The sequence below is a fragment of the Dermacentor andersoni genome, chromosome 7 (assembly GCF_023375885.2).
Source record: "Dermacentor andersoni chromosome 7, qqDerAnde1_hic_scaffold, whole genome shotgun sequence".
In the NCBI taxonomy this organism is placed as follows: Eukaryota; Metazoa; Arthropoda; class Arachnida; order Ixodida; family Ixodidae; genus Dermacentor; species Dermacentor andersoni.
This window is the reverse complement of record NC_092820.1, coordinates 159,034,430-159,059,006: the sequence shown is the minus strand read 5'-3', so window position 1 is coordinate 159,059,006 and position 24,577 is coordinate 159,034,430. Positions and strand designations below refer to the sequence as shown.

The 24,577-nt window shown below is 48.4% G+C and overlaps 3 protein-coding genes across 3 annotated transcripts; 1 reads left to right on the top strand and 2 right to left on the bottom strand.

Moving 5' to 3' along the window:
• Window positions 1-1,829: 1,829 nt before the first annotated feature.
• On the bottom strand, window positions 1,830-5,103 carry LOC126533431 (ipis-1-like). Its single transcript, XM_050180599.2, has 4 exons — window positions 4,845-5,103; window positions 4,299-4,562; window positions 2,794-3,116; window positions 1,830-2,280 (listed from the first exon to the last, which is right to left on the bottom strand). The coding sequence occupies exons 1-4, from the start codon at window positions 5,009-5,011 to the stop codon at window positions 2,054-2,056; spliced, it is 981 nt and encodes a 326-aa protein (XP_050036556.1). The 5' UTR covers window positions 5,012-5,103; the 3' UTR covers window positions 1,830-2,053.
• A 1,928-nt stretch (window positions 5,104-7,031) lies between these two features.
• On the bottom strand, window positions 7,032-11,336 carry LOC140219615 (uncharacterized). The gene is made up of 3 exons (XM_072289545.1): window positions 10,233-11,336; window positions 8,361-8,435; window positions 7,032-7,344 (listed from the first exon to the last, which is right to left on the bottom strand). Exons 1-3 carry the CDS (start codon window positions 10,649-10,651, stop codon window positions 7,032-7,034), a joined length of 807 nt encoding a protein of 268 aa, XP_072145646.1. The 5' UTR covers window positions 10,652-11,336.
• A 3,990-nt stretch (window positions 11,337-15,326) lies between these two features.
• LOC126533515 (endothelin-converting enzyme 1-like) lies at window positions 15,327-18,871 on the top strand. The gene is made up of 2 exons (XM_050180685.3): window positions 15,327-16,062; window positions 17,034-18,871. The coding sequence occupies exons 1-2, from the start codon at window positions 15,623-15,625 to the stop codon at window positions 18,643-18,645; spliced, it is 2,052 nt and encodes a 683-aa protein (XP_050036642.1). The 5' UTR covers window positions 15,327-15,622; the 3' UTR covers window positions 18,646-18,871.
• The last annotated feature ends 5,706 nt before the right edge of the window (window positions 18,872-24,577 follow it).

Here is a 24,577-nt window from a genome sequence, read left to right as displayed (position 1 = left end):
CCGTACATAACATTTCTGTGTGCTAGCCTGACTGTAGACTTACGAAACAAACAATGAAGTGCATGTGTACCCGCTTCAACATGCCGTACTTCAACACCCTTATAGCAAGGGCTATTATATTGCTCATTACACCCGATAGGTGAAGGGGTAATATATTCCTGATCACACCCTTACACCCCATGGGTCGAAGGGTAATATGTTGTTCAAAACACCCTCAAGGGATAGGGTGTTATTGGAATATAGAATAACCATCATAAGGGTGTAATTGCCTATAAAACCCAGCTTTTTCTAGGGTGCTAGGGGGTTAGTTATAGACACTCAAAAAACCCTTAGGGGTGTAAATTATTTTACAGTGTATGGGACCTCCTTATGTATACTACGCACATGTAAATTTTCTGTATTTTTACCAGTAAATAGATAAATTGAAATTGAAACATGGAACGCGTAAACCGCTCCCTTTTCGGTACCGACACATCCACATTCAAATCGACAACGACAACAGGGGCAGCGCCATCGCAGCTAATTCACGCAAAGTGTGTAGCCATAGAGTTTCTCGCCCTATTACCGAGAGGGAAATCTGGCGCTGCTGCGCTGTGGTATGCATGGGAATGCCGGTATATTGTGACTTCGGATCGAAATCGTTCTCGGAGAGCCAGGCAAGCACCATTCAGTCTGTCGCAATGATTCATATTCTACTAGAACTGCACGTAAAACGCTGTTTTAGCATTACACAACATGCTTTCTTTAACCATAAGAACTTGTTATTGCATGTACAATTACATGATACGTAAAAAGTATCAGTCGGGCCGCTAAAGTTGGAGGACAGACGACAAGATTCGCGTTCACTTTGAAACAGTTTGTCGTTTGTTCTTGCTTTTCTTCCCTTCGTCATGCATTGTAGGTGAGTAAAGATGCAATTTGCGTGGATGGAACAATTTTACTTTAAGAACGCGTTATTCGTGTAGCCATATACACGCTTTAGACGAAGCCTCTTACAACACCAGCCAACACAAGCCTCGCATACACATGTACCGTCATTCCCATGACTGCACGGCGCTGGCGGTGGCGCTAGTTTTCCCTCTAGGTGTTAGTGAGAAACAATGCGAGTAGCCGTGAACTTTACGGGAGCATGGATCGTTCATTTTTTGCCTGCTAACGAGAATTGCTCACAGGGGTACGAGTCTGATTATGACAGTTTTCGACATGCTGTTCTTTATATTGTATGCGCGATTAGAAAGATTATAAGCACTGTCCGCTTCACTTTGCCGAGTGCTTGTAGCCTGTCTTACGGGGCTATGAGCCATTGCATTTTTTGCTTGCTTACGGGAGCATGAATGATTACGGGGGTATGAGCCACTGATGGTAGCTTTTGTTCATGGAGAACAAATATGCACGGAACCCTAGCCATATACAGCTTCGCTGTAGAATTAAAAGTGCGGATCAATAACAGAAACCTGGAAATGATATTCTCTTGGCGCGGCTGTGCACGAACTCCGGGATCGGCCCACGCACGAGGCTGAGTTTCTACCAGAAAGCTCGCCTTCGTGCATATATCGTTTGCAACCAACGTTTCCTATAGAGTAAACATAACGGTTACATAAGCTGCAGTTGCCGGGTAGCGCGAGAAGCAGTCAGGGATCTTTGAATGCTATCGCGTTCCACTCTTAAAGGCGAAGCTTAAGCGTCCTCCAAGTTTTACATTCCTCTATGTTATAAGTTCTCGCACATATCTCCCGGTGGCTTCCTTACGCATTATTCATTTCCTTGGACACAACAAAACATAAAAGCGTTATATAGTGATTAACAGCGCGCTGAAATAAGCAAACAGATGACGCATAAATCAGGTAATATTTCGCTAAAATTACAAACACAATCGAAATAAAGTTCTACAGAACAGAAGCGGGTCGCGCCGCTGGAAAGATAAAGTCGCGCTGCTCATGAGCAGCGCGTGACGCGTCGGGCGCAGCTAGGCGGCTCGCGGGCCGCCTTCCTCGCCTAGCCTCCGAGATGGCGCGCGCGCGCGCCGCCGAATCCCGGAGGCCACATCGTCCCGCTAGCCGCTCGGCTTGGTGACGGAGCCGAGGAGGAAGACGCTGCTGGGTTCCTTGCCGAGCACCAGGAACAGGAAGGGTCGGTCGACCGTGAACTCCAGGTTGCGTCCGTCCGCGCGGTCCACGACCGGCGGAAGCGCTGTCGGCCGCGCCGCCGCTCTGGCACCTGCCGAGCGCAGACCCATGCGGAAGACGGCAAAGTGCTTGGCGGCCGACACCTTCAGGCTTCCTGCGCCCCGTTTCGCGTTAAGGTTTGTAATCTGGCGCTGTCGACATCTACAGCGTACAGTCTTTATTGTGATAGCAATTACATGGACACTCCAACCGAATTTTCTGCCGTCGCCGTCGCCGTGAGGTCCCGTGTATATTTAGTTAATGTATGCTATATGTCAGTGCTATACGACATACGGTATATGCGGGTTATATTGCCACACCATTCTGTCGCTATAGTTGCTCGTACCAGGTCTTACATTCCTCACAAAATTTTATAAGTTTCCGTCAGTGTGCGGATCAGCGCCTGCACGTCAGCAATTATTTTGACACGTAAGGATTTCTTCCTGGAAGGTGCATATAGAACCTTGCCGATTGTCAAATGGCAGAAGTATAGGTTTTTTAAATTACCAAAGCCCACCAAGTAATCATTTCTCTTACACCACAACCACATGACAGATCCAGCGTTTATGTCCCTCTTAAAGTTAGGCCTATCATTTTCCTTCCTAATACATTCCGTATATACATATACCTGCTCCGGCGCTACGGCTTCCTTCTTCCACGGCGGCCATGTTGGAGAAGTCTGCCGCCTCTCCGAACGCGTCCCGAGCGCCCATGGCGGGCAGGAGGCGGGCGAAATCCGTAGCGCAGCGGAGTCGCAGCCTGGGCAGGGTCACGTCGACGGGACCCCGCTGCTCGAGGCGCGCCATGCAGTCCATGATCTTGTCCTTGGAAAGACTCCGCTCGAGCGAGGCGAGGCCGCCGAACGGCGAGTCCGGCAGGAAGACGACCATGGACTCCAGCAGCGGCGAGTTGTAGGGCACCTCGAGCACGGTCGCCCCGATGTCGTCGCACCTGGGACGTGGGAGGTGGTGGACGCACATTGAAAACGACGCAGGAGAAGTTGGACGACAAAAAACTCAATCAAGCAATGAGTGAGTCAGTCAGTCGGTCGGTCAGTCTGTTTTGACTTTCTATCGTAAATACAGACAGAGGGGTTTGTGAAAGAAAGATGCCTAAACAGCTTGACAAGTTCGCAGCTATTCCAAGCATTTCGGAATGTCGGGAACAAAAAAGAAATATTAGCACAAATTCGCTATACGGCATATTATGCCGTTATCGCACAGCGACTGAATACGCAACCAGGGCAATCGTGGAAGCACTGATAAATATTGATGAATAGAAGCGCACACTGTGGTTACAGCCTAGTGCAATAACACAAGGAATACATGAGTAGAGTAGTTTGATTATTTATACATATGCAGTGCAGTTGCTCTACAAATACAAGTGAATAAGTCGTTAACCACTAAAGAACAAGAATAAGGAAAACTAAGATATTGGCGTTTTGTTAGTCACAGCTATATGAAACCAGCAGGCAATGAAGCCAAGGAAGAAATACGGGAAATTGCCTGTGTTTTAATACAAGTGTAAAAATAACAAGCTAAATGAAACGAAAGTGGGCGAAAAGACAACTTCGGTGGCGATTTAACCCCCACATTCCGCATTACGTACGCACCCCAATTGAACTACTACGGCAACGGCTATGATCCCGGTCACTTTCGTGAGCGTACTCAAATAATCCCTCGCTGAAAAACAGCACCAGTTTCGGCTGGAGACTAAACCACAACAGCCGAAACCTTTTATTAAATGTCTGGCGTTTTTAAACGCGGACTTACACGAATACCGACACAGTTGCTAGGAACGCTTATATTTCAACTATACGGTAAAACCTCCCTTTAACAAAGTTGAAGGGGGAGCCAGAATTACTTCGTTATATCCATTATCTCGTCATACAGTCATGTTACATGGACGCCGTTCCAACTAGGTAAGGCGAAGATATTCGCGCAAGATTCCCACTTAGAGCTACAACCCAGGTTTAACGAGTTGTTTTGATAGTGTAGGATGGAATCGACTGAAGGAGGACACGGGTAATTGGGAGGTCGCTGACTGAGGCCTTTGCTTTGCAGGGGATTAACGGGAGATGATGGCGATATGGATGACGCTGATGATAGTTCAGCCGCGTCTCGCACCGCGTACCTGGCAGTGCGGTAAGGCGCCCCCAGGCGTCGCAGGGTACGCACAGCGCTGGCACTGCCACAGGCATTGCGAAACCATCCGCGGGACGGCTGGAACTGGCCAGGCAGTCTGGAGTCGAACAGCACCAGGCTGGCGAACACGAGCTGCGAGTCGGGCCTCACGCATGCGCTGGAAAACAGGGGCCTCTCGAAGGTGAAGTCCGACAGCGCCCGGAACAGGCCGTCGATGTGGAGGCGGCACTGGTCGGCGCACGTGGCGAAATCCCTGCAGCATAAAGTCCCTGCAGCGCCTACCCGAATCCACACACAGACAGAGACAGCAGGCTGCGTTACTAATCTACCTATTCTCTTCCTTAGTTCTGTTCTCTCGAGCAGTTCTTTTTTTCTTTTTTCGCAAGGCAATATGGACTGTCTGGCGCCAAGTTCGCATCTTGGTGGCCTAGCGGGCCCAGCCGAGTAACGACCTATAGTAATAAGCCCTAAATGCGAACTTGGCTAAAAGCGCTGCTGGCGCGGTGGCCTCTTGCTGCGATGAGCGGTTGCGTACATGGCGTGGATCTGGGGCGAGAGCATGACCAGAGGCTGGTGGTAGCGGGTTGCGAGTCGGACGTTGGCGTCGTGCCATAGCGTGAGGTAGTTGGTCATCGCGCCCGCTGCTCCCAGCTTGGTTCGCGGCCGGTGGAAGTCGCTGCTGAAGAGCAGGCAGGCGTGCATCCCGAACGTCTCCACTAAAGAACTCTGGGGGTGGTAGGGTCCGCGGGCGGCAGTGTGGCTGTGATTAGGCGAACATAACAGTCATTAATGCTTAACCGATTTATCAGTCGAGGTCCATTTTAAGTAGTAACGTGAAAGTTTTACGGTGTTGGCAACACATTATGGACATAGCAGGTTTAATAATAACGCTATTTCCATTTCGAAAGGAAAACAAAAAATATCTGCAGAAAAAAGTTGTCCTAGACAGCTTCACAAAGCTGCATCCCCATTATCTAGGCAACAGCGAAAACAACATACAGTATACGCATCAAAGTATATCCAAGTAGCAAATTAAACATACCAAATGAACGGCCCGAACCATAGACTAAAAAAATTTATATACATATTTCCCCGCACACTTCCCTCAACTCCCTGTGACTATATTTAAACAAGTTGAAATTCACACGCTCATAAGCGTTTAGAAAAAAAGGGAGCGTATGTTAAATACGCTCCATTTCAGAATTTAGGCGAGACCACTGACCAATCTTGGCTGTGTCTTGTATGAATTACTCTTGCTTATTGCAGCTGAGCGAAATTTCGTATATGGTTTGTATTATTTCGTACTTCCTGTTTAAACCGTACACTCAAACGATAGTATATAATCGATAAACTCGTCAATCCAATCAATTACTATCCTTTGTGGGGAGCGTATCCGTACTGAGTGACATCGGCGGCGCATGATGGGCAGTGAGCACTCGATCGAGTTTGTTCGCCATGTCTGTGTGCAGGGTATACGATGCCAAGAATACCACCCCTCCACTCGCCCCCACACATTATGTTCTCACGTGCATTTTTTTTTTACTTGCGTAGTAAAGGTATACTTAAGTGCTTACACTACCCCGTGAAACCCCTTGCGCGTCATACGTGCCTCCAAGATGAGTGACAGGCATAATTTTATGGGCAATAGTAAGTTCTACTTAAAGTATGCAGCGGATTTGCGTCTACTTGTCAGAATTCCTTATCATACGTCTACTCACGTATAAGAACAAGGCGGAGATAGACGCAAAGGTGTATATCACGTAGGCAACAGCCGTCATTCATCGAGTGGATGCTAGATGGCAGCACATAACCTGTATACAGTAGTGTTCCTGTATACGGCTGCCTTCATATACAGTAACTCTAGTAGACAGAAGACTCTAGTGCCGCATAGTGACTTAGTAGAGCTCTCACGCGTAGCAGTATATACTTTGCGCGTACTGTGAAGATAACTGGAGCAACGTTGGGTAAGCAGAGGGATCAATTAACTCGCAGCTCAGTTTCCGCGGTTATATTACTTGACACTACTAGGCAGAATTTGCAAAACGATTTCGCGTCCACAGATGTGGACCTCGTGGCTGAAGGGCATAAATTCAAATTTATTGCACACGATTTTCATATTGCCTTTGCATACACCTGTGTACACGGAAGGAAGTCCCAAGGTTTTGTCACCTTGGGTGGGACCTCCTGTGCAAGTAAAATGAGAGAAACGCACGATATAAAACAAAACAAAAGAAAAAGAGGTTACACTGCAGAAAATGCATGAATAACACATCTATTTGATAAGGTAACACAAGGGAATATTTACCGGTAGACGTAAATAACCATCGCTACAAAAAGAAATGTTTGAATTTTTGCTTAAATATTTGCAAGGTAGTCGCAGATTACAGTTACGCTTTGACGATTTGAGACGGAAATAGTATACATTCAAAGCCGTTACTAGGGGGAAGGTTAGGGGGTTTGGCAGTCCAGGAATTTATCACTGCGGCGATGTGCTGTTCAGAACTTATAGATCATTACATGGGCATGTCAGAATGTATAATATATTTATATGACCATATGCCAGCGATGTGTCCGACTCACGCGCAGAAATAGGCAAATACTTAAAGATGGCCGTTGTCCGCGCAATATCTTTGCCGAAAATTATTCAGCATATACGCTTAAAATAATTCCGGGGTATATATATTTATACGTGATAGAAAAACGTCTACAGGCCTGCTATCGCCTAGCCAGATAAATATTTGAGGGACTGGATTCGAAATAGCATATCCCAAGTGACACATATCACGTACGCGGCGACGTCTTGAGGGTCGGCATCGACCTCGTGAAAACCGAGGAGGCGCCCGAGCTGCCGCCTCGTCTCGCCGGCTGCGCCGTGGTACATCATGATCAGCTTGCAGGCAGCGAGCTTGGGAGACAACAGGACGGTGCCCTGCTGTCCCACTTCCTGTCGCAGCGCGTTGCACAGGTCCAGGGGCAGCTGGAGCAGCGGGTCGCGGAGCTCGGGTTCCAGCGAGAACGGCAGAGACGGCGACATCCTGCGCGAGAATCGTGGCGTTTCACTGTCAAATCACTCCAGTGGAACAGAGATGCGATGTGGTAGTTAGGGCACGTTCACACCGGAGCGACAGAGGTAGCGCGACCTATCGCGACAGTCAAGCGGGGAAACGCGCGCATCAATTACACCCTACGACTGACGACCCAAAGAGCGACTCGCGGCGACCAACGTTGCAGCGGCAAGCGCGATCTGACCGTCGCCAAGTACAACCTAAACACAACGTACAGACATGATAGATGCGGATTATAATTTGAGCGTGCCAGAAAACATAATTCGGTTACGCAGAAACTCAAACAAACCCTTTTTTCCAGCGTTTCTACCACTCATAGAGCGGCGCACTGCGCTCGGTTCCTTGCAACAACGCCATCCAGATGGCGCTCACCTCCGCGCATCCATAAGCATCTGCGGCCCACACGCGTTTTCACCGTAAGGCTCGCCCGTTAGCCTTCGTGCATAGCGTTTGCCGCCAGCGTTTCCCGTTAAACAGTGCGGTTACACAAGCTGCAGTTGCTGGGAAGCGTGAGAAGCAGTGAGGGATCTTTGAATGCTATCGCGAAGCTTAAGCGCCCTCCAAATTTTTCTTCTCACGCTTACGCCCTATCCTCCTCGACCGCTTTCCTCCTCGCGCTCTCTTCGCTATCGCTGTCTTTCATCCGCCGCTGCGCTCCGCGTTCGCTCTTTCATCCTCCCCTGTGCTCGTTCGCTGGGTTAGGCCGAGCGACGCCGACGCTGAACGCAGGAACGTAAGAGCTGCGCTCTAAAATCGCACTAGGTTCGGAATCAGCCCACATATTTGGTAGGATAGGTGGATGGCTAGATTGCTGGAAAAGAAAACTGGTCTGACAATGCCAAGAACGTTATTCACATTAAAAATGTATATTTCCCGTCGCGTCGTTCATTGCGTAATGCTTAGCTTAATGTAAAGTTTCTCCGTTAACCTCGAATTTTCAATCCTGTGGGGCAGTATTGAGAGTATTGACAGTACTGAGTGCGTACCTCATGGTGAACAGTCCGCTCCAGCCCATCGGCCGGTAGGTGAGGGGGACCCTTATGGAATGCGTGTCATGTTGGCTTGACGTGCGAGGAAAAAAAGAACACGCACTCGTTAGGCTGCATGGTGAGAGGAAGCACTTGTGTAACGTTATGTTCACATTGAAGACGATCAAGAGACCGACAGATGGAAGAGATTGTGTGGAAGATGGCGTGAAGTATATTTCAGCATGGCTGTTTGGATTGGCTAAGCCTATTTGATCAGGTTTCGTACTGAAAACAGCGTAAAAATGCTTGGAGGCGTGAGAAGGCACCTTTATCTCGGTCAAACTCCCACGAACTTTTTACCCTTTGTAGAGTTCAGTGCTAAATGCCGAACAGGACGCACTTTTTTTATGTGCTAAAGACGCCTTGGTTTACATAAGCCCATAAGACTTGGTTTAGCTGCTATCAAAAGAAGGCGTACAAGGTAAGTATTATTCTTAGCTGGGCTACATGCAGAACAAACATCACAGTAGCGCGAAAATTCTGGATAAAAAATAAAGGAGGCGACTGGACAGAACGATACCCTCTCAATATATTTATTTAGACAGCTCGTACACTTATAGTGGTGACATGCGCAACTACTTCAGCTCCGGTATCAAGAAATCAATTGTTCTTTAATATAACAGCTCAGAAATTAATGCGATTCCGATACAATATTACAGAAGATTAGCTGACGCACCGTTCAACGAAATATTTTATGGAAACTGCCTCGGCATATTATCGTGCAGTCGTACTAAGACCTCACCTGACTTAACCTAACCTGATATTGAAAAATATGCGAAGTAGGATTGCACGAGTTGCCAAGGCACCTTTTTATAAACAAATACGTGGAGAACAATGCGTCAGCTCATCATCTGCAATATTGTATCAAATATTGATTATGCAGCTGACATACTTAAACTCGCTCTTAAGGCACAAAATACAAAGTTCTGTGCTGTAAAGAAAAATGTAAAGTGCAAAGAAGGACGTGGTCAAGACAACAAAAACGCTTTTGTTGTTCAGCCTTGTTTTTTTTTGCGCTTTTAATTTTATTTTATACCACGAACCGCCTAGCCCACCGGCAAGCCTTGTTAACAATCTGTGTGCATGTCCTCAGTAAATGCTGTTTGAAGACGACCGGACAGTGCTTTGTCCGGTCGCCTCCTTTTCTTCAAAATTAGTGCGCAACCAATTTTAGGAATTTTAGGAAATGTTAGCAATTTTAATTCATAATGAATTCCGGACAGTTTCACTTCGAAAACCGAAACTGAAATGCGGAAATGCGCAATTGTGACGCGCTTTAGCATACGCCGACGAATTACGCGGCACTATCGCCTCACCATCGCGCAAGCGAACGTCCTTATCAAGCCGCAATCTCGGAGAAACCCCGTGGGCTCGCGTGCTGGCTTCTTTCGGGCGCAGCGCGTACACTGATCGCGCCTGCTAAAAAGAGTGCTGGATCTCCTTGCTCGAGCTCACGATTATTACGCTGAGACCTCGTTGATACGTCACTGACAGCGTCCCAATAGAGATGCGAAAAAAAAAAATAATAAACCGTCTCAGCTGACCGCCGCTGCACGGGAATGGCACCTGCGCACTCTTGCTATAGTAGCGCTACGCCAAAAGCACTAAGCCACTACAGCGGGTGCTCATTTAGATCCAATTTATTCAACGCGAAGTTTCGTTGCAGATGGCCGTTTCAGTAACTGCTCGCGTGGAAGTCACCCAATCCCATGACAAATGTTTTCTCTCTCTCTCTCTCTCTCTCTCTCTCTCTCTCTCTCTCGCGTGGCACGACGCCGAATGCCGGCGATATACATCTTCGCCTAAATAAGAATGCAGGTTTTCTTTTACCTCCTTTCGTGCCTCTTCGCCTCGCGGCCGCCGCACACGAAAGCCGCGGAGTGGGCCAACGACGTCCAGGACTGCACGGTAGTGGTCGAAGTAGCCGTGGCGGTGACCTCCGACGACGAGGAAGCGAAGCTGGACGTGTCCAACCTGCTCTGCCTGCGACGCTGCCGCACTTCCTGCTGCTCGTCCTGCTGCTGCTGCTGCTGCTGTTGGCCTTCGCGGTGCCCCAGAGCCGGCATCGGCTGCGAGCCCTGGTCTGCAGCCTCTGGCCGTACTCGCTCCTCCTGCTGCTGCCTCGACGCCGGCTGGGCTGCACTGCTACTCCGTTCTCGGCGTTCGCTTTGTTCCGACTGCTGCTGCAGCTGCTGGTCCGGAGCCGGGCGGCCGACGCCGCCATCGCTGGAAAGCGCTGGACGTTCCATTGCGTCCGCTTCACTCGGCGTTGGTCTCCTCGGTGACGTGGGCGCCTTTTCCTGGAGGCCGGCGGGAAGCCGCGGGGGAAGGGTGGCTTCGCGATACTCGAAACGGGAGGGGAGCTGGCGCTTCTTCGGGAAGCCCCGCGCTGTAGGCGACTCGGGGGTGGAACTGGCGTTTGCGATCGAGCTTGTCGTGGACGGGCTGCCGTTCGATGGAGCGTGAGCGGGTGCTAATGGAGCGTGTGCGACAGGTCAGCTCGTGCAGCACGTCAGCTCGTGCAGCACATCAGCTCGTGCAGCGAGCCAGTGTAGCGGTGATGATTGTGAGGCACTCTTTTTTTTTTTTTCTATGCCTGCATTCGGGACGCACCTACTTTAGGTAAATTATCTGAAGACTAGCGTCAAGGTATGGCCCCGCGACGCTTAGCTACTGTTGCAGAGAATATTTTATCCGGCTTTTGTTGTGTTCTGAATCACAGTGATGTAAATCGCATACCTACGCCAACAATACTATAGCCTGTATAAGATCATGCGATTCTTACGACGATTTCCTGTACTGTTTGCTTCCTTTTGAGTTTGCTCTTGCATTACTAAACTGTAACTGGGGAAACCACGGGGAAGGCGGGAGATGGAGATTGAAGACGATGAGCAAAACGAGAACGAGGTGAAAGCAGGAGCCAACGTTTCGACAAGTGGACTTGTCTTCTTCAGAAGCATATGTCACCTTGACGAAGACAAGTCCACTTGTCGAAACGTTGGCTCCTGCTTTCACCTTGTTCTCGTTTAGCTCATAAACTGTAACTGGTAACTAACTCGTGTACATTGGTTTATTTTCCTAGTATCTGTTTCTTATAATGAACTTTAAGCTGTTTTCTTTGTTAGAGATTTCTTTTAATCCGTGGCCTTGCCACAAGGTAAATGAAGCAAAGATTAACAAAATGCATCAAATAAACACACGCGTAGTCCTGTGCAGGTGCTTCAGCAGTGAATTAGCGGCCCTGTGGTCCGTAATCCAACGGGTAAAGTCACCTGCCACATTTGTCTATAGTTTGGCCCTCCCTGCGGATCTATAAAAATATTTTGCCCTACTGTAAGTATAATGTGTACATTCTCTTGTTTATAGATTCTACTTGCAATTTTATGGTGTTTGATTTAGCCTTGTGCTATATATTAAAAACCACCAGAAACTGTTAGTAAAAGATTACAAGCCGTAACACGAGCGTTTCCGGGAGCAATCCGAGCAAGACGAGGCATTACCCGATTGGACCCTCGCACTATTAAAAGTGCGACCTCGAATCTAAAGCAAGAGGGTTCGGCTTTTGAAGGGAAAGTCACTTCTCCAAAGGCTCATTAATCTCATGATTTAATTATCCAGTTATACGTGATTTCTTTCGGGCGACAAAGCTTGTAGTTTAATTCGGGCAGAAGTTACGTATTCGATGGCTATACACGCAAACCGCACGCAGTTTCTTTCTTTTTACTGGCGCTGCTTCGCGATGGGGGCTGCTTCGCCAAAGAGGCCAGTTACCAGATATACGACAAAAACTGGGCTGACTCGGGCATGAATCTTTAACGTGTCCCCAATGCACTGGACACTGGAATGCGTAGCATTAATAGCATGGAGTAAATAGAAGCGCGCTGGATCGGAAAGAAATCACAGCCACTCAGGACAACAACAACACGGGCGGTCTATAGACAGGCCGTGCGGTGCAATGTTGCGACCTATATATGCTCGTGCGCACGACACCACGTGCCGCACTCCGCAGTTAAACGCTTATTTGCATAGCGCTGGTCTGGCGCAGTGCTGGGAGACAGAGAGGTTCGATCTCATCATCGTTCACGTATGTCGTTATATAGCGTTACAATACAGGTGTACGAAAGAAATGGCGAGAACGCCGACCAAATGCATATCCTCCTTGGTTGGCGTTTTCACTGTTTTGTTTCTTTTGTTCAACATGCTTCCTATACCGACCGGACGAGATGTCGTCAAAACGATCTGTTAGATAGGCAGACGGACTTCCCCCACTTTGAACGTGTATGCAACTGAAAACTCGAGCTGCGTTGCAATTACGTCAACGCGACAAAGCGTGCACGAAATCGCAAACTTGTGTGGAGATAGACGTATGGAAACGCCACTTTGGTAAATGAGAGTTTGCGAAGTCGCCCGCGAAGCACGGGCACTCGGCTGTCGAGACATCACGATAATCGTATTCTATGTATGACGTCGCATACTTAAAAAAGAGTTAGCGGTGCTAAGGTCTGGCCTATTTTCTTTTGTTCTGGCTGCGTCTCGCCAACTCGAACTTCCGTTGACTTCACCGATCATCCTTTCTCTCCGGAGCTCTATACTCTGGGCTTCAGTCACAGGGATGTCTACCTTGCGTATGGGCTACTTCATATGAGGCGTAAGGAGATTGGTATGTTAATTTGATGCTATACTTCTTCTTATCCTTATGCAAATTCCGAGTTCTATTTGATTCATCTTCAAGCAAGTCTGCAGAATTTCGTTGCTGCTTTCTTTTAGCTCTTTCAGTGTCTCCTATTTATTTATTTTCTCCTGTTTTATTTTGAATGTGCCGCGCGCTCCTGGTCTAACTCCATGTTGTTGCTCTGCGTCATAGTGGCGGAATCATCATCATCTCGCACGAGAGGATACGACAGCATGATCGCAAAGCTGTGGGGCCACAGAGATGTCTGCTCAGCCATGGAAGAATTTATTGTTACTTCAGGGAGATTTGCTTAAGTTCTTCATTCGTTATTTTTCATTCATTTCTTCCCAAAAAGTTTTGGCAATTGTAGTGCTAACTGCATTTCCTAATACCATCCGAATCTTGGCCAATCCCCTGCAATGGGTCTGCGCCATCATATGAAGCAAACCAAAGAAACGAAGCGTAGCGGTGGATACTAAATTTATACACGCACAGAGCTAGTTTGGCGGCATCTCCTTCGTATGTACGGCGCTGAGAACCAGAAACAATATGTCACTTTCTCCTTGCATGTCGACGATTCCCGTCAGTAAGAAAAAGGGTGCCCGAGGTCCCTTTGAGCAAGGTATAGGCCTCAGCATGAACGTCCCCGTCTTGCTTTCGTTTGGAGCTTCCACGTTGGGGTATACAGCCACCAGAATGTTTGCACTGCGACAAAAAAAACTTTATTCTTTATTCCTATCGGCTGTCTCCCCAAAACAGTCAATTATAATAATTAATTAGCTATTTTTTCGATTCACTTGAGCGTGATGACTGTTCCACGTTCAACACCGAGCAGAATACACCTTCCCCTATAGTTTGTTTTTGCCAAACTTTCTTTTTTTCGTACATTTCCTCCAAACCGACCAATTCTTGGCTGACCCCCCACGGTGTCATTTGTACAGAGGATGATCATCATCGAATCGGTGGGGCCATAAGGATGTTTGGCCGTGGAAGAACTTATACCGCAGTTACTTCGGGGAGATTTTCTTAAGTTCTTCATACGTTATTTTTTCTTCCTTCCTTCCCGAATATTTTTTTTTTTTTTTGTAATTGTAGTACTAACTGCAATTTCCGAATACCATCCGATCGAATCTCGGCGCGTGCCCACTACGGGGGCACGCGCCATGGTACGCAAGCAAAAAAAAAAAAAAAAGAAGGCAAGGAAACGAAGCGAAGCGGTCGGTTCCCCTGTCGACTCCGCGTCCTTCGCACCGCATCGAAAATGAGGGCGTCCCCGTGCGGCTCACCACAGGTGAGAGGCAACGAAGGCGGCGAAGTCCTTTGGAAAATGATGGCCAGGTCTTGATAGACAAGAGTTAACCACAGTTTCCTATTTTAAAAAAATCGCTGCTAGAGCGACGCGCGGAAAGGGTCTCTCGGTCGACCACGCAATGTCAGGTCCAGAGAGCGCGCGCTTTCGTCGCGGGTTCGACTACCGACCGTGGTAGCCGCATTCTGACGGGGGTGAAATACGAGAACACCCGCGCACTTAGATTTAGGTGCACGCTAAAGAACGCCTAGTCGTAAAAACGAATTCGGAGACTTCCACTACGGCTGCTCTCTTAGTGTGGCGCCGTCGAAGCAGGCGGTGTATAAATAACACTTACACGCACGCTACAGGAGAGAGCGGGAGCAAGACTGATCTTTATCTCTATATATTTGCCCCACCCGGTATGTACTGGGTAGCACCTGATGACGTCACGCGCATTCGAGGAATCATTACTAGAGGCGCACTACAGGTAAGATGCGTGTCTTAAACCGGAATCAATTCGGTCTACGCCACATAGCACTCGAATTTCTTTGTGGCGTTAATCGTATCATGAGAAGACAACAAACAAAAACACCAAGGACAACGTAGGGGGAATTACTTGTAGTTTCTAATTGAGATAAAGAAATTATAAATTTATGGCAATGAAAGTGGATGAAAAAACAACGATGAAAAGGAAGACGTAATCGAGGTCGATATAGATTATTGCGTGGATTGATCTGAATTCAGTAATGGAAACAAGACAGCTGTGCAAGAAGGAGAAATAGCCTATTCGATCGATCATCAGCGCGTGAACAACAAAAATCTCAGCTTGGAGCCCTGCAGTGTGTGTGTGTGTGTGGGGGGGGGGGGGGGGGGGGGATGGAAAGCATTGTGAAATAGTGTTCGACTTTTCCGCCGTCTCGTATTCGCATCATATCATTGTTACCGTTCGTAGTTACACACATGCTGGCCTCGAAAATGGGCAGAAGGCCTAAAGTTCAGCCGATACATAGCAGACGCCACACGGGCAGAAGCACTCTTGCCACATAGGTGAGCACAAAACAACCTCGAACATCTGTCACGGTTCGAACAACCAGGCCATACTGTACCACAAATCTACGTGTGCCCAAGACTACGTGCAAAGGCTTGGTGTGCTGCCGCGCACCATAATGAGCACTCCTGCACAGGACGCTAACGATTTACCAACGATATTTTCTTCTTTCTGTCTTCTTTCTTCTTTCGCAGTTTTTGTCTCAAGCCATGGTGGACGACGAGGCGCCGGTCGCCTACTCGAAGCGTCTGGTGTGCGCGGTCGTCTTCGCTGGGGCCGCAGCCCTCGCGTTCTCTGCGCTGGCCATCTACTACATGTCTGCGATGATCGCCAGTATGGCCGAAGCACGTGGCAACGACCGCTCGGACGAGCTCGTGAGCCTCTCGTGCCGCAGCGACGGCTGCGCCAGGTTCGAGGGGCTGCTCAGGGACACCCTGAACACCAGCGTCGACCCGTGCCACGACTTCAAGGCGTACGTCACCTCCCGCTGGCTGCCCAGCGCGGCGATGGAACCGGACGACCACTGGAGGTACGCGTGGAACGTCAAGTACGCGTGGATGCGCAACATCGCCGACGAGATACGACGGCGCTACCACGCGACGCCGCTGGGACGCCTGATCGTATCGTCCTTCGGAGCGTGCGCGAACAGGTCTGTTGGCTGGCCTCTTGGTTTTGTGATTCTTGCGGCCGCTACTATGTCAAAGTGAAGGAATAACTGACACGCGGTGATTGATTGATTGATTGATTGATTGATTGATTGATTGATTGATTGATTGATTGATTGATTGATTAATCGATCGATCTATAGATTGACTGACTGACTGACTGACTGACTGACTGACTGACTGACTGACTGATTGATTGATTGATTGATTGATTGATTGATTGATTGATTGATTGATTGATTGATTGATTGATTGATTGATTGATTGATTGATTGATTGATTGAATACAGCGGCGCATTCCTTACTCCGTGACAATTACGCCTTCATGGTTTTGGCAGTGCTTCAATCACTCATTCAGTGACAGTCGTCCAGTCGGTCATTCTGGGGGATTCTCAGCATGATGAGCCGGTTGATAAGATTGTAGAAGCAAAGTTGGCGTTTGTGTCGGTGCGTTAATTTTTTTGTTCCAATCAATCAATGAATCAGCGAATGAGCTCATGGTTCAGCCAGACGATAATTTGAAAGCAGGATCGATTTGTCAGCATTTGTGTGTCAGCCCTTTATTTTTAGCAGTGCACGTTGAATCTTTCCGGAAGCGTAAAGCACGATTGTGGGCCACTACACGTCAATTCTAAGGTGCCAGCATACGTTACGCCGGTTTCTTCAGTCGGTTTGAGTGACATTAAAGTGAATGATATAGAATTGATACTAGGGAGATTTATAATGGCGATGGTACACACATAAGACAAATACAAGAAGAGATAGAACAGCTAAACAGAACAAGAACAGATAGAACAGATAAATTTTTTTCATGATAGACGGAAGTGGTTAGCATAAATGATGGCACGCCATGAAATTGACGTTTCAGATTTCACTGTGTTCGTACACGTTGTTTGAACAACAAAGGCAAACGAACGCAGGGTGCGTGTTTTAAGAGCACTTCTTTCTCCAACAGGGCACAGGAGAACGTGGACGAGACGCGGAGGCTGTTCATGCAGCTGTTGCGTGACCTCGGCGTTCCTTGGCCCGACACGCCGCCCAGCGACGTAGACCCGTTCGAAGCCCAGCTCAACCTGAGCGTCCGCTGGAACATACCGCTCTGGTTCGACGTGAAAATGCTTCCGGGCAAGCCCGTGTCCGGTCGAAAAGCGATCTACGTCTACCCGAGTGCCTACGCCAATTTCTGGAGGGGCCAGTACATCGCCATGAGCAGCGGGGCCGCGGTACGGCGGTACGTGGACCAGTACTTGGCCTTCTTCCTCGACGTGGACGGGACGAACCAGAAGACTGTCTCCGCTGACCACCGCCGCCAGTGCGACAGAGTGTTCAACTTCACCAAGCACGTCGTCTTTCTGCTCGCCGAAGTCAGCAAGCACCAGCGCGCCGCGGTCTTCGAGTTCCACACCCTGGCGCAAGCTTTCGGCCAGAAGACGGAACGACTCGTTTCGTTGGTGAACAAGTACTTCCGGCTCAACGACTCCTCGTTCGCGTCACTGGACAAGGCCCTCGTGAAGGCGGCGGGCACGATGGACGTCGTCCGCCGCATCACCGCCAATGCTGATTCCTCGCTCGTCTTGAGTCACCTGGGCTGGTGGACGCTGCAGGTGTACGCGCCCATACTGGATGACCAATTCTTCATCCAAAAGTACGGAAGCGAAGAGAACGCCAACCTGCTTCGTCCGCTGTTCTGCGAGACCCAGGTCGAGAGTTCCTTCAAGCTCCTGCTCTTCGCCAACCACATCGCCCTGAACTTCCCTAGGCGCGTGCGGCGAAGCATCAACGAACTGCTGACCAGCGTTCGAGACGCAACCGTGGCCGAGTACGCAAAGTCGGACCTGCCGGTGGCGACCAAGACGCGGTTGATGGGCAAGCTGAAACGCTTGGGCACGAATCTCTGGCCCAAGGCGGAGTACCGGTCTTCCAAACAGCTCCGACGAATCTACTCGTTCAAGTACGTGAGCAAGAAGACGATGCTGGACTACTGGATCTCGGAGAGGCAGGGCAACGCCGCGCTCATCGGGTCCGACGCGTACTTCGAGGACAAGCGGTTGCCGCACTGCAACGCCAAGGACCCGTTCTCCTACGAAACCATCTTGGACACCGTCACCCTGTCGATGATCGTGGTACACGAACCGTTCTATTATCGGGACGGCGACGGCGCGATCAACTACGGGGGTCTGGGCGCGGGCTTTGCGAAGACCCTCCTGGAAGGCCTGGAACGCGACCAAGAATTTCGGGATGCCGCCGCCGGTGACGCGTCGAGCGGCGCTACGCAGAGCAACGGGAGCTCTCCGCAGGATTCGGTTCGCAACGAGACCTCGCGAAGCATCGCTCTGGGCGGCCGAGCCTTCTTGCCGGCATTTCGCGCATTAATGGCGGCTCGGAGGAACGGCACCCCGCTCAACGCCGGCCAATTCTCGCCGGCGAAAGTGTTCTTCGTCAACTACTGCCACAGTCAGACGCGGCTGTCGGCGGGCTTCGATTGCAACTCGGCGCTTCGAGGAGCGGCCGACTTTGTGACCGCATTCGGCTGCAAACAGGGTAGCTACATGAACCCGCAATATTAATGACCCGCGTGTACAAACAATGAGACGTATTGCAGGTTTGCAGCTGACACGCTTGCGTTTAGATTTGTTTATTTAGCTTCTTTAGTAACTTCATTTGCGAAATTCTACAATTGTTGCGCAAGTGTCGTGTTCTATACGTGTGCTTATTTATATTTTTTGGAGCATTGGCTGTCGTGATTTGTAAACGAAGAAGCGAGTAATTGAACGGTTGGGTTTTTGCACAGCACAGCACAGCACGCTTTCGTAGCGTGTCTCTCTTCTAAGTGGTATGTCTGCTGACTACTATATGTGTTGTCTAAACGGTGGCGTATTTTGTCGGTAGTCGCAGCTTGTTGACACAGTGGTTTCTTTGAAGCCTTACATCGGCCTGAGTGAACCACTCAGCAGTGAATGTGGATACGTTTAACTATACATAGAGGAGGCGTAGCAAGATTTTTCTTTTTTTTTTTTTTTTGTTAACTGCGATGGAACGACAAGCTTGGCTTAGCTACTCGCCCGAGTTTTCGTTGTGTGGCGCAGCTTCGAATCGAATCGAAGACATCGAATGAAAGATACTTACTCTCACGGGACTCAAGATTTCGCCCGACTTTCGCTTCAAGGCTAGACTTTTTATCCTACACATTTACAAAAGCCGAAATACGACAAAGAACATGCACAAGGCAAGTCCTTCTCTGTACCGACGCGGTACATCAGATTTCGATTCTCTGGGCGACGCCGGTGACGTGTACCCCGTCAAAAGCGGTGATGCACATTACTTAAACAGGCCCTGAACCACACCTCGAGCTTGGGGAAACACGTTCTGCGGGTAGAATATGCTGCTGTATCTCAGCCAAATTTTTGCGCCCGCGCACGGCGCCTGGGGCTCTCGAGCGGAGCACTTTTGTGCTTCCTCAGAACGTCTGGTTTGCGCAAACGGCTTTAACTCAAGTACGGTCCGTACACGTCTCTGCACCGTCTCTCTCCCTTCTCTCTTTTCCCCTTCTCCCTTTCCCCAGCGCAGGGTAGATAACCAGATTTTTGACTAGTTAACATCCCTGTCTTCCTTTCTTCTCTCTCTCTCTCTCAAGCGTAGCGCGAAGTCACCTTTTTCTCAATCACTCAACACTCTCTTTGGAACGCTGAAAATGCATCAGTTATCAGAAATCCAACTAGCCCCCCCCCGCCCCCCATTTTCTGCCTTAATTACTCTCTTTTCAACAGCGAGCAGATTTCCGTAGAACGCTGCCATTGGCCGATAGCCGACATCAATCAAAAATGGTATTTCGATCATGCAGTACGCTTCTTCCTGGCTGTTACTGCGTATATTTATTGGCGCTGTTTACTAAACAGGCTGATATGAACAAAAATTTGCGTTTCAAATTTCGATAGGAACTCCGGAAGGAGCCGTCTACTTTCTGCTCACGCTTGGCCGCGGTCGCCCGCGTGCAAACAAAACTTTGGCCACACTGCTTATCGGTGTCGTAGCCGTGAATACGTAGCCGTGGAGAGCTTTTAAGTCAATTCATCCAGGTGAATAGCAATCAACCATGATCAAATAAGGTCTTGCTCTTATAGTCACAGGACGGTATGCATTATCACGGAACCGTTGTCGGATGGGAAGAGGACTTGGCACCTTTGAAGGCGCCGCGTCCATGAGCTTTCGTGTACTCATCAACCCAGCATCATTCGATACATTGACCCCGGTTATCACGGAATATGTTATGGCGGTTATAGTCACAGGACGGTATGCATGAAAACTAAACCATCCTATAGCCTAATGCATGCTATTCTGCAAGACCGTGCTACTTGCTCAAGGAAGCTATGCAGTTTTTGGCAATATACTTGCTTAGAAAACTAAGCACTGACACAGTGCATACAAATAGGAGAAAGCACTTCTGCGCTGGCGTGTGCCTTTTAACTGGCTTGTACTATTAAACATTACCAGCAGCCATAATTTGTTTCATAGTTAGCAGGTAATGCTGCTGGAGCAACAAAAACTTGCAGCGGTCATAGAGGTGTATAACTGCGCTCGTTTGGAAGTGAACTGGCTTTTGATTTTGCACCAGCTTCTAGAGGATCGCTTCTTGATACATTACAATTGTAGCGAACGAAGTTAACCTCACGTTGGATTACGTATTGCTTGTATGCCTGCCTACACCTTGCAGCATGCAATGCGCTATGTTTTGGTAGCGGATGTTGGTGGTGCGCTGTGGTAGTCAGGCGACGAGCATAGAGTTTCTCAGAACTCTATGGCGACGAGGGCGGTCACGAAAACGTACAAACATGCCATCAAGCAGGTTATATAAAACTTCTGGAGTGGCAGTTCCTGCAGCCGTCTTACGGGAGCGAGTGAAGCCGCGGCGGGCATATTACTAAAGAATAAATAGGGCGCGTCCCCAGCATAGCGTCATCAGAAAACGCGAACGATTCGGTTGCATTTGTAGTTCCGCAATCAAAACTTGAGATGAAATATATTTTGTATATCAGTTCACAATTGCGAGCTGTTGTAGAAAAATTGAGCCATTCCACTCTGTGAAGGTTGTTGACCAGCGAAGCTGTTTAGCACGGAGGTGACACATGATTTTGAACAAAGATACGAACTCGCTTATTGTCTTAAAGGGTGGTCATCGTGATGAAAGGTACGCACACTCAATGTCTTGATCACTCCCAACTGCAAGCACACTCTTTGATAATGCCAAATCGATGCACGTACGCCGCTGGGTGGTCGGTTCCGCCGGATCGGTGTGGCATCGCAAGGGAACGCGTAAACCACTCCCTCTTCGGGACCGACACATCCACATTGAAATCAACGGCAACAGGGGTAGTGTCATCGCAGCTAATTCACGCAAAGTGAGTAGTCATGAACCTTACGGGAATATGAGTCAGAATTTTTCGCTTGCTTACGGGGGTATGAACCATTGCTCACGGGGGTATGAGCCATTGATGACATTTTTCGACATGCTGTTCTGTATGTTGTATGCGTGATTAGAAAGAGCTTACGAACTGCTCGCTTCACTGTGCTGAGTGCTTGCAGCCTCTGCCTTACGGGGCTATACGAGCCATTGCATTTTTTACTTGCTTTCAGCAGTATGAATGCTTACGGGGGTATGAGCCATTGATGATGATAGTTTTTGTTCACGGAGAACAAAAATGCACGGAACCCTAGCCATATGCAGCTTCGCTGTAAAAAAGAATATTGTTGGAGTCAACTTTTCGAAGAGGGGACGTTTCGACTGAGCAGGAATTGATTTCTTTAGCTGCTTTAGGTATGCTTAACTCGCTCTCAACGTATTCACTCTCTGTGAGAGAGGAGGAGTATAGGCTGGCGCGTAGGAGTGAGGGAAGTCGAGGTGTTCAAAACGAAAAAAAAACTAAACAAAACAAAACTAGGAGGAGGTATTTAATTAGCTGTGATAGAGAGGGAGCGGGTAAGAGCAGGTACAATGGCTTATCAAGAAGAGGTAGGAGGGGGAGGGGGGGCCTTCGGAGTTCGGCAAGGAGAAGTGAAATTCGCCCCACGTATTTCTCAAGTCCAGTGTCGTGCAAATTTGCGCAATTCGAGTAGTGTTTAAAAGGAAGCTTTAGCTCGGCAAACCGTATCCAAATACACGGGATCGGATAAATCGTTTTTTCTCGGCAACCACTGGACCAAATTTGATAAGGTTGATGCTGTTTGCAGAAATGCGATATCTGCTTTTGGTGCGGAGCTACGGGTTTGTAAACTTCGTGCTTCTATTTTCTTTTTTTTTAAATACCTTACCAGTTTCTGGCAATTTTTGTAAAACATTTTCTGGCACAAATCAAAATAGTGTTTTTCAATTTCGCTAGAATTTACATTTCTTTCTAACTTCACTCAAATCGGTTCAGGGATTGTCTCATAAAAGCATTTCTACGTTCTACATTAATAGAACAGGTGGCATCGGAGTTGACCCGGACCTTAGGATTTCTCTGAACGCAAAAATGATTTCTGAGAACTGTGCTACATGTGGGGCAGCAGCGGTGATGATGTCGTGAACGACAGAAGTGGCAATCGCAGGCCGCCACCGAGGTCTCGCTGCGGCGTTAAAGCTGACTTTATAAGCTGACCGTCTCTTGACCTTTCACGTCAAGTATTCATGAGGCCAAGTAGCTGTGGATGCTGTGACGTGCCTTTAAATGCTTGTTATTCAATAGCGAGGAAGGCGATTACCTTTTTTAGTCATTATTACACAACGTATGCGCGGCTACATTTCAGATGCAAGGCACGAGTTCGCAGCCGTGCTTTGGATCGGGAAGAAATGCCAGTTGTGCGCATGCGCAGGTGTTTTCGGACCCGCTGCACGAAGTTGACGTGGTCACAATTGACCCGGGCCCCTCATGTTATGTTGCTTGCGACAGCGCTGGCCATAATTTCGCGTGAGAATATACAAAGTGAATACCGCTCTTTTGCTATTTCGATCGATGTAAACAAACAACACATGCGTGCGAGTATAGGGCGAAATTCGATTCATATGAAGTATTAGTTGAAGACGTCGAATATAAAATCGAATAACCGAAATACCTTTATTTCTAATATTAAAAAAGACGTGAAGCAGCGAACAGAAGGGAAAAAATGACATGCAGATTCATTGCAGATGTTGGAATCTGTAGGTGAGGCGAAGCTTGAGGGAAGCGCTTGATTAACGCTATATAAAACCTAATGCGATGCACAATATTGCGTTTGTTTTCATGTTGCGTACAACGCGCAATATCTGATTCAATCGTAACTTTCTTGCACTGCCTATGTTCATCAGTAGAATAACTTCCTCGCACCGAGTGCACGGGATCAAATCGTGACCACGACGGCCGCACTTCAAACGGAGGGGGGGGGGGGGGGGGGTGCAAAGAACGACCATGTACAGCGCACATTAAGGAAACCGAAGTTGTCGAAATTAATCCGGAGTCTCCCACTACGGCGTGCCTCGTAATCTTATCGGGGTTTCGGCACGGAAAGAGCAAGAATACAAAAAAAAAAAAAATTCCTCCAAGTGTTTCAGTTTATCGACTTGTAGCTGATGAGATGTTTATGTGGGTTGCTTAAATAAACAAAAACGCTTTTAAAGAGCGGTACAGGCGACTTACGTAAAACAGTAACGCCTTGTGACGTCGCTTAACAATCAATACGACTTATTCTACGTCTGTCTCGACATATGTGACAATCGAACGTTGTCGAGAAGCTGCAGCGACGAAGGTCACCAACATTTACATCGTCAGTTCAGTGAACCCAATGAATGTGCGGTGCCGCGAGCATAGGTGACATTATCAGGGACTGCTGACGTCACCGCGTTCAAGACGTTCGAGCAGACCAGTTGCTCGCTGTGATCGTTCTCTAACCGCCCGACTCTTTCTTTGACAAGGGATGTGCTCTGCTTAACCTCCCTGTCTTTCCTTTGTATCTTGTGCTTCGCTCGTAGGTCGGTGCTCCGCCTGCTAATCCATCGTCATGTCAGCCGTGAGTTTTCGTCGAGAGAAAGTGCTGGTTACGACTCTAACGAGAAGCATATGGGACAGAACAAACGAAAGATCACGAATGCGTAATGGTGCCACCGACGCGTTTTTCACTGACAGAAAAGCTGAAGGCAGTTGTTCTTCTGAGCAGCTGCTTCCCACACTCTTATTGCGAACGGTAACGTATCCTCTTGATGCGGATCGTCGTAAGACCAACTGCAGAGGCATGCAGCGCGCTTTCGATAAAGACGGCGCCACGAAATTTTTACCGCCACAAGTCTTGTGATCACAAAGTTGCCTAAACAAGAATTACTGGATGTAACTCTGGCGCCGCGATCGTTTAACAGCCATGGAAATTATTAGTAGTACACGAACTTGACTAAACTTCGTGCTTGGCTTCAGCCGTTCTTGTGAGTTTATCTGTCGCGATTTATATTTCCACATTTTCAAGAAATATATTTCTAAGCGCACTAAGGCAATAGGTTCT